General features: G+C 39.7%; 1 protein-coding gene across 2 annotated transcripts in view; it reads left to right on the top strand.

The window, feature by feature from the left end:
• The window catches only part of grm8a (glutamate receptor, metabotropic 8a), a 385960-nt gene that overhangs the window by 336741 nt on the left and 30112 nt on the right, over positions 1 to 19107 (top strand). For both annotated transcript variants that reach the window (XM_036577775.1, XM_036577776.1), the window contains exon 8: positions 3228 to 4163. In XM_036577775.1, coding sequence (XP_036433668.1) covers positions 3228 to 4163 — 936 coding nt within the window. The remainder of the gene's footprint in view (positions 1 to 3227; positions 4164 to 19107) is intronic.

Genomic DNA, 19107 nt, shown 5'->3' with positions numbered 1-19107 from the left:
AAATATGACGATTCTTAATGTTCCACACTGATTTTCAGACTTTGGGACAGATTTACTTCAAAACAATGGGATCTAACTGCTCACCATGCACCATGTGGCCATGAGGGACAGGGATGCAGCCTCACTTCCTGCTCTAAAATGCAGGGGTGTGGCTAAAATAAGTCTCCACCCACAGACCAAAATTAAAATTAAATTTAAATTAAATCTAACTAAAATTCTGTGCCTTAATAGTGACATGAAAATCAGACATTTTGTAGAATAGCTTTTTTATTTAAAAAATTAACTCATGATAAATCTAAATCTTTCAACTTAACGTTAAAAGAAACAGAAAAAAAACCTGAATACAAAAAATGAAGTATTATTTGGCCAAGTGTAAGTTTAGGGGTTAGGGTTTGGGACAGACTCCTCTCAATAGAAAGTTCCCTATAAATTATGAGTTTGTAGATATAGTAGGATTTACCACTATTAAGGAGGAGACAAACACCTAATACTCAAGTTGTGCTTTATTAAAGGCTGTAGTCGACCACAGCCACAGCACTCAACAAGCAAGGCTTTAGGCCAAATGTTAAGAAGAGCCATTTTGTCCTTTTAGCAAAAATAATACCACCTCAGGAGCCACAGCAATCTATTTCAGCATCTTGGCTGTAAATATGTCTCAGTATCTTTTCCTCAAAAGAAGAACAGTTTTTTCTAAAATGTCTCTCAACATTCGTTTTTTTACGAGGCTGAAGTCGCGTCTCATTCTCCAGCTTCTAGTTTGAAATTTCCGATTCCACCTTAAATGGTGTCTGACGTGCCAGAATGTAACTGCTGCACCATTTAAGGTGGAACGGGAGAATTTGAAAGAGAAGCTGGCCAATGAGAAACTGACTACAGCTTTGTGACTTTTCAGTGTTTGTCAGTTTGTCGCTGCAGATTAAACATATTAGGAAACCAGCTGGAGTGATTATAAACACAAATAAGTCCATTCATCTCTAAATTATCAACGTTGATCTTAAATCTCTCTCTTTGCCGTGTCGTTAGCTACTAGCTAGGCGAGATTGTTGTCTGTGTTGCTATGGTGACCAGCAGTCTGTGCTGATCTTCAGGGTTAAAGGGTGAATTAGCAGTTCTACATTAACTCCAGAGTTTAAGACCATTTATTGTTAAACTGTGTTGAACGATCAGCAGAGCTTTATTTTACTGTAAAGGAAGATTATTTTATTTTTACCTACTAATCTAATTCAGCTGTGGAGCCACAACAGAGCAATAAAAGAACCGCATGTTGCCGATGCCTGCTTTAGGCTAACAGTTCACTCTAGCATTAGCTCACATCTGCACTCTCTCGCTTCCAGTGCTGACTGACACAGTTCTTCCTGTTGTAACGCATAAACACAGCGAAGGAAGGCTGGCTCCGACTTCACAATAAGAGTCTTTGTCAGAATAAACCCAGAATTAACACTGAGAACATTACTCAAACATATTTAGCTTATTACTACCTGTATTAATGCATTAGGTTTAAATAGATCATAACATAAATATCTAAGGCTTAAAACATTATTTCTTGTATGCCAGTAGCAGAAAAACATAACATGGCGTCCCATAGAAAGCTGTTAACTTTAAAGAACCACAGTTTGTTTTATTGTCTTTGTCAAGGTTCTGTTTTGTCTTTTCCTGAGTAAGAATTCATTCTCAAATGTGACGACCACAGCAGAAAAATCACATGACTGAAACTCAGGGATTCATCAGGGACGTTTCACAGGCAGAAACAACTTGGAACATTAAAATGGTGTAAAAATGTGAAACCTGCTCATTGGCTTTTAGTTCAGGCGAAAGGCGACTTGTCATATGATGGATTATTTAAAGGTTTGGCACATTCGCTAATATGCCAGTGCGGCCTCACTTGATCAGTCGCATTAAACTGCTGTTCATTTGAAAGTGTTTCTTTTCCCAACACTAATGAAAACACATCTATTCTCAGCCAGCATAATTTGCCAGCACAATATTAATAATTCATATGTTGCCGTCACCATTCCAGACAAATCTGATTGTCTGTAATAAGAGCTTTCACCTCTTAATTGCACATACATGTCAAACTAAATTCTTACTTGAAGGGGAACTCCACCAATTTTTAAAACCTTCTACATAACTCAGTGTGTGAGATGTAAACAGAGTGATTCAGAGTGGTTTGGTGTGAAATGGTTCAGATGTTTTTACAGTGGTGGTGATAGGAACCAGGGGTCGCCATGACTACAACACAAATATAGACATTTTATTTACTATCCAGAACCACCAGTGAACCTACACGAGTCTTCTGAGTCTATATGGAATGTTGATGATGGAAAATAGTGGAAAATCTGAAATAATAAGTTCTCTTTGGGGACTATTTGGGAACTGTGTACCTCTCCACCACAACTGGATTTATAAAATATCTTTTAAGACCAAAACTTTCTCAAAACTATCTCAAACATTAGGCAGTGAATTCATAATCATTTCATGTTATGACTTTCCGTGAGGGAGCTTTTAGAGGTGGATGTCTGCTCTTCTTCTCTTCTGGAGTTCAATAAATACTAGGGATGCACTGAAATGTCATTTTTTGACCAAAACTGAAAATTAGGACACATAAAACAAAGGAAGAGTTATTTTATTTACAATTTGCTGTTTTAAATATGTTTTTAAATTAACAGTGTTGACAATGTTTAAAGGTGATGATCACCTTGGTAGGAAAGAGAACTGGGAGAACTCGATTATTTAATTTTAAACAGCTGGCTAAAAAATATGAAATAATAAAAGTTGTAAAATAACAAACTATGGAATTAGCATGGTAATTCCATCTAGAAATCTGAAGTTTCTCCTACAGGGGGCGCTCATAGCCCACAAGTTGTTTTAGCGTTTGTCATTTAGAGAAGGAACAGCCACGAACCCACACCAGCAGGATCTAACGGATGCATGTGTTTGTGCTTTCAAAACTAGAGGTTAAAAAGTTTATTACTGTAAGAAATTGATTTACTCAGTGTTATTTTTGTGATTTCCATTAAAAATGTTTTTGGGGGACTATTTCGCCCATTACCTCTCCAGCATGAATGAACAGAGGTGGACGTCTGGTTCCTATCACCACCACTGCCCACAATTCTGCCTTCAGAACAGAGCGTTTCACACCAAACCAGTCTGAATGACTCTGTTTCCATCTTAACTGTTAAATCATGCAGAAATGTAGAAAAGTCAAATCCCTGTGTGCCTGTGTGCAGGTGGACAGCATGCGTTGGCGGACGGGTGACCCCACACTGCCCGTGTCTGTGTGCAGCGTACCTTGTCAGACAGGTGAGAGGAAGAAGATTGTGAAGGGCGTGCCGTGCTGCTGGCACTGTGAGCGCTGCGAGGGCTACCACTACCAGGCCAGCGAGTTCAGCTGCGAGTTGTGCCCCTACGAGCAGCGCCCTGACCGCAACCGTACCGGCTGCCAGCCCATCCCCATCATCAAGCTGGAGTGGCACTCACCCTGGGCCGCCGTGCCGGTCTTCGTCTCCGTGCTGGGCATCCTGGCCACGAGCTTCGTGGTGGTCACCTTCGTGCGCTACAACGACACTCCCATCGTGCGGGCGTCTGGCCGGGAGATGAGCTACGTGCTGCTGACGGGCATCTTCCTGTGCTACGCCATCACGTTCCTGATGATCGCCACTCCCAGCCTGGCCGTCTGCTCCTTCCGCCGCGTCTTCCTGGGCCTGGGCATGTGCTTCAGCTACGCAGCGCTGCTCACCAAGACCAACCGCATCCACCGCATCTTCGAGCAGGGCAAGAAGTCTGTGGCGGCGCCACGGTTCATCAGCCCCGCCTCACAGCTGGCCATCACCTTCAGTCTGATCTCCGTGCAGCTGCTGGGCGTGTTTGTGTGGTTTGCCGTGGACCCGCCGCACACGGTGGTGGACTACGGCGAGCAGCGCACCTCCGACCCGGACAAGGCCCGCGGCGTGCTCAAGTGCGACATCTCGGACCTTTCGCTCATCTGCTCGCTGGGCTACAGCATCCTCTTGATGGTCACATGCACTGTTTACGCCATCAAGACTCGAGGCGTGCCAGAGACCTTCAACGAGGCCAAGCCCATTGGATTTACTATGTACACTACCTGCATCATTTGGTTAGCTTTTATACCCATCTTCTTCGGCACGGCGCAGTCTGCAGAGAGGGTGAGTCGTTTTTCGGGCTTTACTTATTTCACTGCTCACTTTTCCTCCGATAGTGATTTGGGAACCGATATGGAGACCGAGGGATGATAGTTTTCGTGTACATGTCTGCCTATGAAGATACATAAATATTTATTAAATCAGAGAAACTGCTGAGTTGCATGATGATATTGGGGTCCTATCAATACTGGCAGAAGTTTAAATAAAAACATCGGCATGTTTAGATTTGACTGATATTTCAAGCTGATATTTTGATTATTTTATGATCATGAAATTTTAGCTGACAATTAATTGGCATAAAAATAATTGCAAATTACAGTTAATTGTCTTTTCATGTTCTTTGTATGTGACTATTTTTGGCCTAAAGTGGCCAAACTGGAAATTTGACCTGCTAACACTGGATGATACACTACTCTGACTCAACATAACAAATGTTATACATTCACTGATTTAATTGTAGTCAAAGCTTATATTTTTTATCAAGAAAAAAAAATAGCAAAAAAGCACTTATTCTGCTAGCATACATGCTAAAAACATCAGAATTAACTACATAGCTAACAATTAAACTCGTGATATGTCTTTATGAAATAATTTACTGCTACAGAATGATTGCAGTCGGCTTGAATAATTGTGCTCGTCTTAAATAATTGCAATTAGGCGATTAAGTATTAACAGACCTAGAGCAGAATGTTGAGGCGATGCTGGGTTACTGTACTAAGATATCTGAGTTTTATTCATTGTACTGCATTTCTTACTGTACAGAGATATATGTTGAATCTTTCTGTCATTCTAATATCAATTTAGTAGGTTGCATATTTAAACGGTTATGTATCGATATCTGCAGATACATGAAAGTATCAGATATTGGCATTGGCCTGCATCTATATTGGTGCATCCCTAGTATGGGACTGACTTCACCTGTACAACATTACAGAGAAGTGTTATTTACAAATGCGGTAAAAAGAATAAAGTGCAGATATTTTAGTTCAGTCTCCTAAATATTCTGCTCCTCTGGAGTTTAGTAAAAACTAAGGATGCACCAAACACTGAAATTAAGGACACACTGCTGAAAAAAACAAAAACAGAAAAGCAAAAGAAAGGACTCTTTTATATATAATGCGCCATTTTACTTTTGCTTTTGGAATAACAAAATGATTCTGACGATGCTGCAGTAGCAGTGAGGAAATAGGAAATAGTGGCCATGTTGGAAAAAAGAACTGAGAGAACTGGAGGACTAATTTAACTCCAGACAGTTTGCTAATTAATATGAAATATTAAAAGTTGTAAAATTATTAAAATGTAATAATAATTATGCAAAGTGTGCAGATGAGGCTTTGAAACTCCCGTCTAGCAGTTTGAATTTTCTCCAGCAGTGCACGTTTTAGTGTTCGTCATTTAGAGAAGAAACAGCCGTGAACCCACACCAGCAGGATGTAACCAGCACATGTTTACAACAACAACTTTCAAAACCTTAAAAGAGTTTAAAGGGTTTGTTGCCAAAAGATATTGAGTTATTCAGTGTTATTTATGTGTTTTCCATTAATGAATTTCATTAAATCAGTTAACGCTAAAATGCACGTAAATTAAAGAGGGAACAAACAGTTTTTTTAATCACTTTTTTATTTTCAGTATCATTCAAATTACTTGTCAAATGTTAGATTTTAACACTTCATTGTGTCTTCAACCTTATGAAGTCTTTGCTCATCTGTCACCAGTTTAATCTTTTGTTTTTTTGGCCAAAATGTGTGTTTTTTCCTCCTTTGGCCAAAAAACAAAATTGCCACTTTTGGCCATTTTTGACCAAAAAATTTCAGTGGCCAAATTTTTGTTGCATCCCTAATAAAACAGTTTTAAATATTGGCCAAATTGTAACACCTGATACTGATTTTTCTTTTTAAGAAAATATCTGCTGATACCATCTGAAATCATTGTGCACAGCTATTGATTTCATTGGTGATAACAATATCAGGCATTTATATATGTGCTTGTGCACTTCTGTATCTGATCCACTCGCACCAGCGCAACACACACTAACATGCCACCACCACGTCAGCGTTACTGCAGTGCTGAGAATGATCCACCACCCAAATAGTACCTGCTCTGTGAGGGTCCATGGGGGTCCTGACCACTGAAGAACAGGGTAAAAGAGGGCTAACAAAGTATGCAGAGAAACAGATGGACTACAGTCTGTAACTGTAGAACTACAAAGTGCACCTATATAGTAAGTGGAGCTGATAAAATGGACAGTGAGTGTAAAAACAAGGAAATGTACCTAATAAAGTGATCAGTGAGTGTATAGGCATGAGCAAAGCTGAAGGTAACGATCTCTCCACCTGGTTAAACCCAGTAAAGAGAGAAATCCCGAAGGCTGGAAGGCTCAGAACGTCAATGCTGTCCTTCCAGCCTTTCATTATGGACGATATTCACTGCAGGTGCGTTCAGAATCCAGGTGTTCAGGCTTGAGTGGATCAGGAAGAGATGATAGTGGACACAAAAAACTTCAGCCAAGCGTCTCAAATCTCATTTTACAAAGTTTGTGGCTGGTTTTGTGTTTGACGTGTGCAAAACATCCGGCGAAGTCAACAGATCTGCCGTCTGTTTTTCCTCCACACTGTTACGTAAAACCTCATTAGGTCTTCGCTCTTCAGTCACCTCATTAGCTGCTCACTGTGACTATTTCACCGTACGCTGGCTGATAGAGACACTTATGGATATACCAATTACTCCGTAAACCAACACTCTGCTATGTTTTTTATTTACTGCTAGCGCCGTAAAGTGATTAGCGCTCTGTAGACTCTGCCTCCCATTGTCTGCTGTCATTACTGCACGAAATGAGAAAATGACTGCATGAATCATTTGATAAGCACGACGAGGCTGGAGAGGATCCTTATTGCTTAAAAATGAGAACCTTTCTGGAGCTCCGCTGAAGGAAGACATTGCATTAACATGTGTATTACATGTTTAGAGGACAGACAGGGAACTAATTGAGTGAATGAATGAGTTAAATAATTAATTTAAGATTCCTCCCATAACTGGGCTGTTAATAAAAGAGGAGCAATTATTTTGTATGTTTTGCATTAAGCTGCACTAAAATCTGCAGTTCATGTCACCTTCTGAAACAGGTTTGGAAAGCAGGACACTAGCATTGCTGCTGCTGAGTACTGATTAGCATTATTGCTACTGATTGGTTATTATTACTGCTACTGAGCACTGATTGGTTATTATTACTGCTACTGAGCACTGATTGGTTATCATTACTGCTACTGAGTGCTTTATTGTTTAGCATTACTGCTACTGAGTGCTGACTGGTTAACATTACTGCTACTGAGTGCTTTATTGTTTAGCATTACTGCTACTGAATGCTGACTGGTTAGCATTACTGCTACTGAGTGCTTTATTGTTTAGCATTACTGCTACTGAATGCTGACTGGTTAACATTACTGCTACTGAGTGCTGACTGGTTAACATTACTGCTACTGAGTGCTTTATTGTTTAGCATTACTGCTACTGAGCACTGACTGGTTAGCATTACTGCTACTGAATGCTGACTGGTTAACATTACTGCTACTGACATGTACTGACATGGCAGGGCATTAAGACAAGCTGCAGTTGTATTGACTGATTGCACTCAACACATGATGCTAGTTTTAACCAATCCCATACGGCTGTGGGCGGGGCATTGATAAAGGCTAGGAAGTTGTTGATTTGTTACATTCAACATGTCAACAGTTATTTTGACCAATCCAGTAAGGCTGTGGGCGGGGCATTAAGACAGGATACAGATGTGTGGATTGGTTGTACTTGACACGTCAGACTTTTGACCAATCCATTAAGGCTGTGGGCGGGGCATCGATACTGACTATAAGTGTGTTAATTGAATGCACTTGACACTTTCTACTTTTGACCAATGGGTGAGACATTAAAACAGGAAACACATGTGCTGATTGGTTGCCCTCAACATGATATGACCATTTTAAACAATCCAGTAGGGCCATTGGTGAGGCATTGAGCCACTTGTGTTTCTTTCAGTCGTGGTCGCATTAGAAACACATATTAATCTTACAAAATCATTTTTATCATCAAGGAAGCAAATTAAAACTGTAATATTGGGAAAATGAAATATGTGGTCTCTGATTATCGATTGGCCTGATAATCGACCGACCTCTAAGCGGCTGCTTTTTTGATAATCGAGCAAACGCTCTTGTCCAGTGTACGCGAAACAGTCCAGTTCCTGTTACTGAATGAATACAGATGTCCATGTAAATTGCTATAATATGCGCTGCGCCACAGATGGATGCACTTCCACATTTCCAGAGAACAGTGCGATGATGATGGCTGAATTAAGCTCTACATGATTACTGGCTCTTGTCATAGCATCATCTTAGGTAATCAATGCCTTCCAAAAAGGGCACCATTAAACATTGGTGGAGTCTAATAACTCCATACAAATTGCCGGCAGATCTCAGCGGGGGCTCGTAACTCATAATATCTCATCTCGGCGGACTCAGCCTTTGTTCCTCTCCAAATGTGTTAAATGAATGACAAATTCATACTAAATTGGTATTCTTACACTGCCTGATTTCTAAAGCCAAGGTCACATTTTGGGAAAGAAACCGATCTAGTTGTGAGTCTTTGTTTGCTGATCCTGGTGGGAACCCTCAGTGGGATACTTTGCATAATTGTAAATGATAGGACTGGGGAGATTTGCCTCCGCGTGGTGTCGGGGAAAGCGAGGACGCGCAGGTTTAAGGTGGCTGAGTGTCAGCAATTAGACTCACGCTGAGGCCCGAGGATGAGGAGATGAGTGGGTTGGTATTATTATAGTGTTGTGCTTTCAGATACTCAATAACAAACATTTTCAGTCACCTCCATCTGAAATGAGTATCTTCACGCTTTAAAAAAGATGGTTCTTCAAGGGTTCTTTAGTAAAGGCAAACATGAGTTCTATATAGATCAGTGTGCATGCCTAAAGGGTTCTTTGCATGATGGAATCGTTCTTCAGACTGATGGAGAATGTGTTGTATATGGTTTTATAATGAAGCTTTCTGAAGATGGATCAGCACCAAAAACGATTCTTCTATTGTTATGATGTCAGGCTTGTAACCATAGAAGAACCCTTTTTGATGCCACATAGAACCATATACAACACATTCTCACCATTTCACAATGCAAAGATCCATTTATGGATCATGGAATGGTTTGATATAGAACTCAGGGTTCTAAATAGAATCATTGTCTTTCATAAACAAACCTTGAAGAACCATCCTTTTTAAGTGTGAATGATTGGTATTAGAGGTGTTACAGTTTGCCGTGGTTTCACAGTTTTATGGTATTAAGCAGGTGGTGATGTATTGTGAAATATTAACACTAGCATTCACACGCATTTAATTGAACATATTACACTGGCATGATCCTTGAACATTTCTTTTGAACCATTTCTTCATTTTTTTAACAGAACAGGTGAGGTCTTTAACCCCCTGGGGTCTCAATTTGTTCATCTCTTCTTAATCTCTCCTTTAAAATCTCTTCATATATCATGATCCTCATATGTTTCATATCTAAATGCTCCGTTATCTTCATCACTACTTTCCAAAACCGCTGCATCAGCTTCAGCAGCTGTAAACTCTCTGCACGCCGTTTCACATGAGTCTCCAATGTGGACTGAATGAAGAATGAAGGGTTTCCGGCGTGATGGTCAGTGCTTAGTGATTTCCTGAGTGTCCATTGGTCAGTTTCACACAGAATGTAGATGGACACACCAATCCACCAGTTCCACACGGTGAGAGGCAGATGACGTGTATCTCAGCCCCTCTTCATAGGCTCATAACTCCGGATGTGAGTCTCGTATGATCTCGTGATAAGATGGAATGGAAAGGGCGACTCTACAGATTCAGGAAGTGTTTGAACTGGATTTCCGAGCTGGATCATCACAAAGATACAAAAACAGATGTAGAAACATAGAATTTGATGCATGGGTGAGTTTGTGGACCCCAAGGGTTAAATGTAAAATTTCTGTGTAACAAACAAGCAAGAAAAAAAAATAAACAAAAGAAACTCTCTTATTATATATGAGGTGCTCCTAGTGAATTTGGGCAATTGTGTAAATATATACAAATTATTATAGTAATAATAGAAGTCATACTCATATCGTATATATATATACGTTAATTAAATTACCAAGGAAAATGCAAGCTGTAGTCTAAGGCTCTGTGATGCTCATATTAATTTAGCGATTTTGAGTGTGAAGTTCACGTCTATGGCACTCACCGAAATATGAAGAAAGCAGCTTAAGATGGAGGGGGTTGAGGCTAAAACAGGCAGATGACTACTGGTTTAGGAACACTTCAATTTATAGACAGGAACAACAGACATCATTATGGTACCAGGGTTCTATGTTCCCCAGATCCTTTATTTCTTCTCACTGACATTTCTTGTAAACTGTCCTATGTTTCCACAGGCCTGTATACCCTTATTGAAATATTCTTGAGAAATTGCTTTATAGAACCCTGGGAACATAAAACCCTGGAAACACAGAACTCTGGGAACATAGTTAACTAGGAACATATGACCCTGGACACATGTATTACGACCCAGCCTTGGATCGTAACAGAACTTGCACCCCAAGTGAGAATCATACCCCCTCTCGTTTTCTGTTACGGACTGACCAATTCTATTACGACCATGTCCAGGGTCAGGCCGTAACAGAATTTGGGGGCTCATTTTTTTCCTGTTAACCAGGGGGTGTTGTTAGTGTAGTGGGGCTGTTTTGTTTGTGGGCTGCTATGGCAATGGCTGCATTCAGTCTGTGTTTGCTCTTTGCTCCACGTTGGAGGCTTTTGTTAGGTGTTGGAGGGATGACCTTTGTGTAATCGCTGAATTTTTCAATGTGTTGGTTCAAAGTCCTGCTACCAAGGCTGTTCTGTATGCCACTTTGGTAGCAGAGAGGATTCTCCAGGGCAGAACGAAGCCCCTGGTGTTGAGCCAGACTGAGTTTCAGGCATGGTGGAGGCTGATGCTGAGCTTGAGGATGCACTGGGGTCGGACAAAGGTCCAAACATAGATCCAGTGAGTCCTCTGTCCTGTCCAGAGGACCCCGTCTGGAGGTGAGGTTGAGGGAGCTGGAGTTGGAGATTAAAAGGTAGGAGTATCACTCATAACCCATTCAGCTCAGTACTTTACAGTTGGAGGCTGACAAAGAGCTCGGGCTAAAGGGGATGGAGCTGAAAGCCTGTTCCTCGGCCTCAGAAGTTTAGCTCTCCCTGTGTGGTTGCCTCCTCGGCTAGGGATGAACCTGCCGTCCCTGGGTCTTCAGTCGCTCCTCTCGGTCCTCTCGTAAGCAGGCTTGACTTTGATGTTTACTGACACATTGATGTGGTTTCTGTATTTAGAGAAAATGAAGGTGGGCTCTCTCTCCAGACCTGCTACCAGACCGAACACCTGACACTGTTGTAAACTGCTGTGGGGAAATGTAGGTTCAGGGACAAGCATATGTCTAAAATTATAAACGAAACAACTGAAGGCTGTAAAGACTAACTAACCTGAAAACAAAAACAAACAATAATACGAAAAGCTAACTAAAAGAAAGGTGACCAAACAAAATGTCCCCCTGTCTCCCACTTTCCCCAAGTTCACAGAGTCTAATAAAGCTGCCACAAATTTAACAACACAGGCGAAGCGAGTGGAGAGTGCCAGGCTGGTCTGGACAGATATATGTCCAGGTCATGTCAAAGGGGAGAGAGCCCTGAACATCTCCTGAGATGGTGTCTCAGTGAATTGGGGACATATGACCATGGAAACATAGAAGCTTGTGTACATGGGACCTTAGGAAAATAGAACCCTGGGAACACAGAACCCTACAAACATAGGGCACTGGGACTATAGAGCCCTGGAAACCTAGAACCTAGGGAAAATAGAACCCTGGAAATATAGGATACTAGGAACATAGAGCCATGGGAACATAGGACCATAGAATCATAGAACTTTGGAAATATAGGATACTGGGAACACAGAGCCATGGGAACACGAGATGTTGGTAACATTGAACCCTACAAACATAGGAAATTAGGAACATATGACCATGAAAACACAGAACCTTGTGTACATAGGTCCTTGGGAAAATCAAACCCTGGGAACGTAGAACCATGGGCACCTAGGTTCGCTGCCAGTGGTGTCAGTGTTGGCGCTGATTGAATGAGCTTCGGGCCGTATTTGCTCTGTTAATGGGGATATTTATTGAGGTGAAGCGCTCATTTCCTTCACTGTCAGACTGAATCGCAGCGCCGACTGTAACTCATCGCCTCCTGACGGATTCACGCCGGATGCTTTTTCTCTGACAAAGAGAAAGTGACCGCCCAAGTCCTTAGTCGGCCACGAGCCACACCATTAATCTTGAATAATTTGCAGCGCCTGGACTCGTCGGGGAGCGAAAATCGCCCCCACAGCCACCGTAATGTGTCTGTAAGGAGCTTCCTGAGGAAGAAGACTGCAGCTGATTCAGAGAGAGAACAGCTAAAGGCACAAACTCGAGACGTCATTAAACCACACAGCAACGGTCTCATCATAACAAGTTAGTCATAAGCAAAAGTTATCAGTGCATACTGAATAAAAATGACTCTAAACACTTAAAAAAGAGACTTTTAGTAGAGAAAACGGTTCTATATAGAACCATGAACACTCAAAGAATCCTTTGCATGATTAAATGGATCTTTGCATTATGAAAGGGTTCTTCAAATCGCTGTGCTGTAGATGGTTCTATATAGAGTTGTTTTGAAAAGGGTTCTATATAGCACCATAAAAGCTTGTGCTACTGTTATGACGTCAAGCTTGTAACAACAGAAAAACACTTTTTTGGTGATATATGGAACCGTTTTCAAAAAGGTTCTCTATAGAACCATCTACAGAGCGTTATTCATCAATCTGAGGGACAATTTCACCATGCAAAGAACCCTTTAATCATGCAAAGAACCATTTTGTTTACTGTTTTCAGGAGATATTTCTGATTGTGTTTACTTCGTTTTGCTTATTTTCGGACACTGATAATTGAATAATGCATTCATTGGCCATTTTGACTGGAAATTAAATAAAATGTGCCAAATAAAATGTTTATAAACTTATAAACTAAATCTTAGCAAGTAAAATCATTTTAAATGTAGTTAATTTGTCTAATATTTCTCTTTATGAGAATATTATAAGATCATTCCACCTGTTTCTATACATTTGTACTTGTTTTAAGTCATTTTATCTTATGAAAGTGTCTCATTCCATTAGCAGATAAATCTACTTGTTTTAAGCATCATTTCTTGAAAAACAACTTACATTATCTTCATTATTTCTCAAAACAAGAAATGATGTTCCACTTTCACTGCATACAATGACTTAAAACAAGTAATAAATATATAAACCAGGTGGAATAATCTTATAATATTCTTACAACAGTCTCATAATGAGAAATATTAGACATATTAACTACATTTAAATGTTTTTGATTGCTGAGATATCATTTTTTGCGGTGTATGTGAGTGCGCAGTTTGCTACTGGTTGCTTTAGCACACATCAACAAAGTTTACTGGAGCTGCAAATCCAGAAAAAAGCCCACTAAAGAGAAGGAAATAAACAATATTAGGGACGAAAAAACATCAGTGGATTAAAAATGTGTTAAAAGCTACATAAAATATGGATTAATTACCACTGCCGATGCTAATGCCCCCAGATCTAATGTGTGTGGTATGCAGGGAGAAGCTCACAGATGATTTGGCTGTTTGCACTGCAAAAAATAATATCTTAGTAAGTGAAAATGTCTTAAATGTAGTTAATATATCTAATATATGAGTCTGTTATAAGATTATTCCACTATATACTTCTACTTGTTTTAAGAAATTGTATGTAGTGAAAGTGTCAGATCATTTCTTGTTTTAAAAAAATAATGAAGATAATTTTGCTCATTTAAAAAATTAATGCTTAAAACAAGTAAAATTGAATAAGACACTTTTTATAAGATAAAATGACTTAAAACAAGCAGAGATATGTAGAAACTGGTGGAATAATCTTATATTATTCTTCCAACAGTCTCATAATGAGAAATATTAGACATATGAACTACATTTAAGAAGTTTTCACTGTCTAAAATATAATTTTTTCAGCATGGAGACAAAATATTCCAGCAGAACATTTGCACTGTTGGTGAGATCAGACTCGGAACGACTGCTGGCCTACATTTGAGTGCAGATCAACATTTCAGGGCCAGTTATAACTCCAGCATAAATCAGATGACTGATTTTTTTTTTTTTGCTAGAATTTGTCTACAGCTTCATGATTCTCTTGTTTAGAACAGCCTTTCAGTACCTAAAACCTCGAGTACAAAGCCCTGAGATGAAAGAGTTGAAGGATTCCCCATTGGGGTTTGCAACACTATGCGTTTTTCCTTTTTTCTCTTTCAAGATTCCTGATCTGAGGGATTGAAGATGCTTCCAGCGTTGGATAATAGGATTCTCCATTCTTCAAACTGTTTACATTCACTCTGCTTGAATGAAAGAAATTAAAACTGATGCTTCTTTGCGCTGCAGAGTTCTTTGATGATGTGCAGTTCTGACAGCGCAGTAGCTGATGTATGTTGGGTTAGCAGAGAAAGTGTTTTTCTGTTTTCTGCCGTTTCTGCACTGCAAACAATCAAACCTTAGCAATGGAACGATCTTAAGTGTAGGTAATCTTTTCTAGATCATCGTACCGGTACAAGCACTCTGTCATTGAAGCGTTCACTTTTTTTTTTATACATCATTTTATACATCAAAATGTCCAGCTATACAGAGATGTTATACACCATTAGAAAACTTGAAATCTCAGGATTTGATTCCCGCAAACCATTTTATGATTCGTTATTCACAGCAGTTACGATCGTCTCATTTACACCATGAGCACCAAATGAGCAAACGCCAGCAAATCTGTGTGTCCTCACCTTCAGAGCCTCGCCGCCTCCACAGAGACACCATAATCCAAAACATGTGGTCTGATAACACGGCAAGAGTCAGAGATCAGTTTAGAGAAATAAACTCCTCCATCTAGACTCTGTTACTCTGTGTCAGTAATTCATGCAGCTATTTTGACCATTGACAGTGTTTCCTTTCAAATGAGCCCAAGATCATGACTGTAGCCAAAGTAAGTGCCCCCTTTTACTTTGGGAATGACATTTCGGGCAAAAATGGGACAGTTAACGGGTTAATATGTCTCATATTTCTCATTATGAGTCTGTTGTAAGAATACTATAAGATTATTCCACTTGTTTCTATATAGTTTTAAGTAATTATATGTAGTGAAAATGGCAGATCATTTCTTGTTTTGAGAAACAATGAAAGTAATTTAGCATAAAACAAGTAAAAGACACTTTAATAAGATAATATTACTTAATAAATGAGTAAACATGTATAGAAATAAGTGAAATAATCTCACAATATCCTCACAACAGTCTCATAATAAGAAATATTAGCTATATAGACTAAATCTAAGATGTTTTTACTTGCTAAGATATCGTTTTTTCCAGTGTGGATACTCGGCACATCTGTACAGGCATGCAGTCCACAGCACCTGGAGGTCAGTGTTCTGGTTCAGCACCTGTTGACTGCGCTGCGCTAACTAGCGCCTCCGCTCCGCTGTGCGCTGTGAACTCGGCTGAATCCGTCTGCTTAATTGCTGCACGGCTGTGTGAGATGTGTAATTTGGAGAACAGATGGATGTCATCTCCACTTCCATCACCGTTGATAACGCACCTGAGAGGGAGGGTTAGCAGTAATCGCTACCATGAACCAGCGCGCCATGCAAGACAAACAGGAGCTTCCTGTGCAAATTAATGAGACCGTCTAGAAGGACGGACTCACACTTCAGATGGAAAATCACTGAAAGAAAACAGATGCACTGACAACGCTGAAACATTAGCAGAAACTAGGATGAAACTTTTGCTGAGCCGCTCTGTAGATGCAGGTTTTACCTTCTACTATTACACATGATTAGTGATTAATAATAATAATAATAATAATAATAATAATAATCTTTATTTGTAGAGCACTTGTCATGCCTGTGGCAGTTCAAAGTGCTTTACAGACAGGTGATAAAGCTTAACGCCTGATTCATACATACAGCGTTTGTGTGGAGCGGAGCAGTGAGAAAGTTATACAGACATTCCTTTTTCCAGATGGATAAATGGTCACATCAGTCACTCTGCTCAATAAAAAAAATAAAACATTTATAAAAGTGCACAATATATTTGTTTATCCTCAAGTTCATTCTGACTTGTGATAAGGCACAAGCCTGGTAGACCAACCAGGAAAATGTGTTTGCAGCACTGCAGTATTTTGTCATGAATTAAATAAAATTAAAAACAGCATCTTGAGTTTTCTGTTTAGTTTTCATTGATTTTCTCGGCTTATTTTAAAGTATTTTGCTGTGTGGTGCGACATGCGGAAGAAATCGGCACCTGGTCTGTTCTCTAAAATCCCATGCGGCTTCAGTGCCGTGTCTGGGATGCTCTGCTGCTTTGCTCGAGCAGCCTGTGTGTTAACACAGCGCTAAAAAGAAAATTAAGATGTTTTATGTCGCTCACACCACGCAGTGTGTGAATCAGGCCTGACAGTAACAGAAGACCACAGATCACATTAAAAAGATAAATACCAAACGGACGTGGAGTTTTAATTAAATACTATATGTTTTTAAATGTAGTGATGAAACAGTTACCGGTTTCACGATAAACCATGGTCAAATTCCAGATGGTTAGTATTACCATTTCAAATGGTAATTATCATGAAAAACGTGGTTGATTTACTGCGCTTTGAAAAACTCACATTAAATACTGTCCAACATCAACCAAGGTTAACACCAGTCTCCCAGGCGGAGGCGCAGCACAGTGTGGGTTTGTTTTGTGTCAGTGTAGACATGGCAGAAGCCAGTGACTGACAGCGCTCTGGAGATTTTTCAGCCTTCTAAGAGGGCGGAGTCTGAAGTGTGGTCGTCATTTTTATAAGAGTGCGGAGGAACCTTGATTGAAGACAGTCACCCTGTCTGCAGAACATGCAGGATGAAAATGGCTGTGAAAGAGTCTCCTTTGTGACCTCCACCCACTTCATAGCAAATGTGTTGTGATGAATTGTGCTATTTTGTCAGAATGTCCTACCATAGCGTGTAATTATAGGTCGCTCTGTACATAAATCTCTAGGAAAGATGTTTGGATAGCCTAGTTCACCTTAATCAAAAAAGCCTACCAGCATTAAAACTACGAAGCTGAAGTCGTCTGCTTATTCAAATTTTCTCAGTCCACCTTAAATGGTGCAACATATTATAACACCTCAGGTGACAGAATGTAACTGCTGCACCATTTAAGGTGGAACGGGAAAATTCAAACAAGAAGCTGGTGAAGAGAAAGCCGACTTCAGTCTCGTATTATACTAAAACTATATTAAAACTACAGGTAGGATAGTTGTTTCCAGCAGTAAAAGGATAATTAGGATAGTTTGATGCCCTAAATCAGCTTATTGGGTGGGGGGAATTAACATTAAAAGCACAATAAAATGTTTAAACCTCTCATGGCCATATGCTGCCACCTTTAATGTTATCTAATATTTCTCATTATGAGACTGTTTTAAGAATATTATAAGATTATTGAACGTATTTCTAGCTTAAAACCAAATGATTGGCCTATGGAATATCACATTTTCATAAAATAAAATAAATAATAAAAACAAGTAAAAATGTCTAAAAATAAGTTAAACAATCGTACAATATTCTTACAACAGTCACTTAATGAGAAATAATAGATATATTATATACACTCTTAAAAAGATGGTGCTTCAAGGGTTCTTTAGTAAAGAAAATGGTTATATAAAGAACCATGATCACTCACAGAACCCTTTGCGTAATTAAAGGGTTCTTGGCATCATGAAAGAGTTCGTAAGAATGTGCCAAAGATGGTTCTATATAGCACCCAAAAGGATTCTTGTATTGTTATGATGTCAAACTGCTTTTGCTGCTATACAGAACCCTTTTTTTAAAAAAGTTCAGTATAGAATCATCTACAGCACATTCTGTATCAATCTGAAGAACCTTTTCATGATGCCAAGAACCATTTAATCATGCAAAGTGTCCATAATTCTTTATAGAACCATTTTCTTTATTAAAGAACCCTTGAAGAATCATCTTTTTAAGAGTGTAAGATAATTTGTGCAGTGTACCTTCTGTTTATGCTGCTAAGGGCAGGTCAGACACTGTGATTATTCTAAGTATGGTAGATGGTGATCGGACCAAAGTGGACGTTATACTGTGCATGTGGAAGCTGTTTGTACTCGTATGTGACTCCAGATCCAGGCTGTAGTCTCTGGCTCAGAAAATGGCAGAAGTGAAGGAGGGAATCAAACCGCAGGACTCTGTCTGAACCAGTTCCTTAAGCCCTGGGATTTTGGTTGGGAGAGAACCATTAAAGTCCCAGAGTTTTAGTTCTGGGATGATCTCTGTCCAAGGACTTTTCAAACTAATTAGAGGGAGCAGAGGGGCATGGCGGCGTTTAATGGCAGCTCCAGCAGAGTCCGAGATGAAGGGCTGCTCTCAGCACGGCTCATTTGTGGAATCCCAGCACAGAGTCGTGTGTCCTTGTGTTTATCAGGGTTGAACTCAAAAGAATGGTACAAACTATCCATTACTCTATTCACACATGGAGTTACACTCTTCGAAAGGGTTCTTTAGTAAAGACAGTGGTTCTGATAGAACCATGAACACTCAAAGACCCATTTGCATGCTTAAATGGTTCAGATTGATGAGGAATGTGTTGTATGTGGTTCTATATAGCACCAAAAAGGGTTCTTTTATTATTGCAACATCAAGCTTGTAACAATAAAAGAACCCTTTTTAGTGCTGTATAGAACCCTTTTTAAAAAGGTTCTATATAGAACCATATACAGCATGTCCTCCATCA

The sequence above is a fragment of the Colossoma macropomum genome, unplaced genomic scaffold, assembly GCF_904425465.1.
Source record: "Colossoma macropomum unplaced genomic scaffold, Colossoma_macropomum, whole genome shotgun sequence".
Lineage (NCBI taxonomy): Eukaryota > Metazoa > Chordata > Actinopteri > Characiformes > Serrasalmidae > Colossoma > Colossoma macropomum.
The sequence above is the reverse complement of the archived record's forward strand: the minus strand, read 5'-3'. Positions and strand labels throughout refer to the sequence as shown.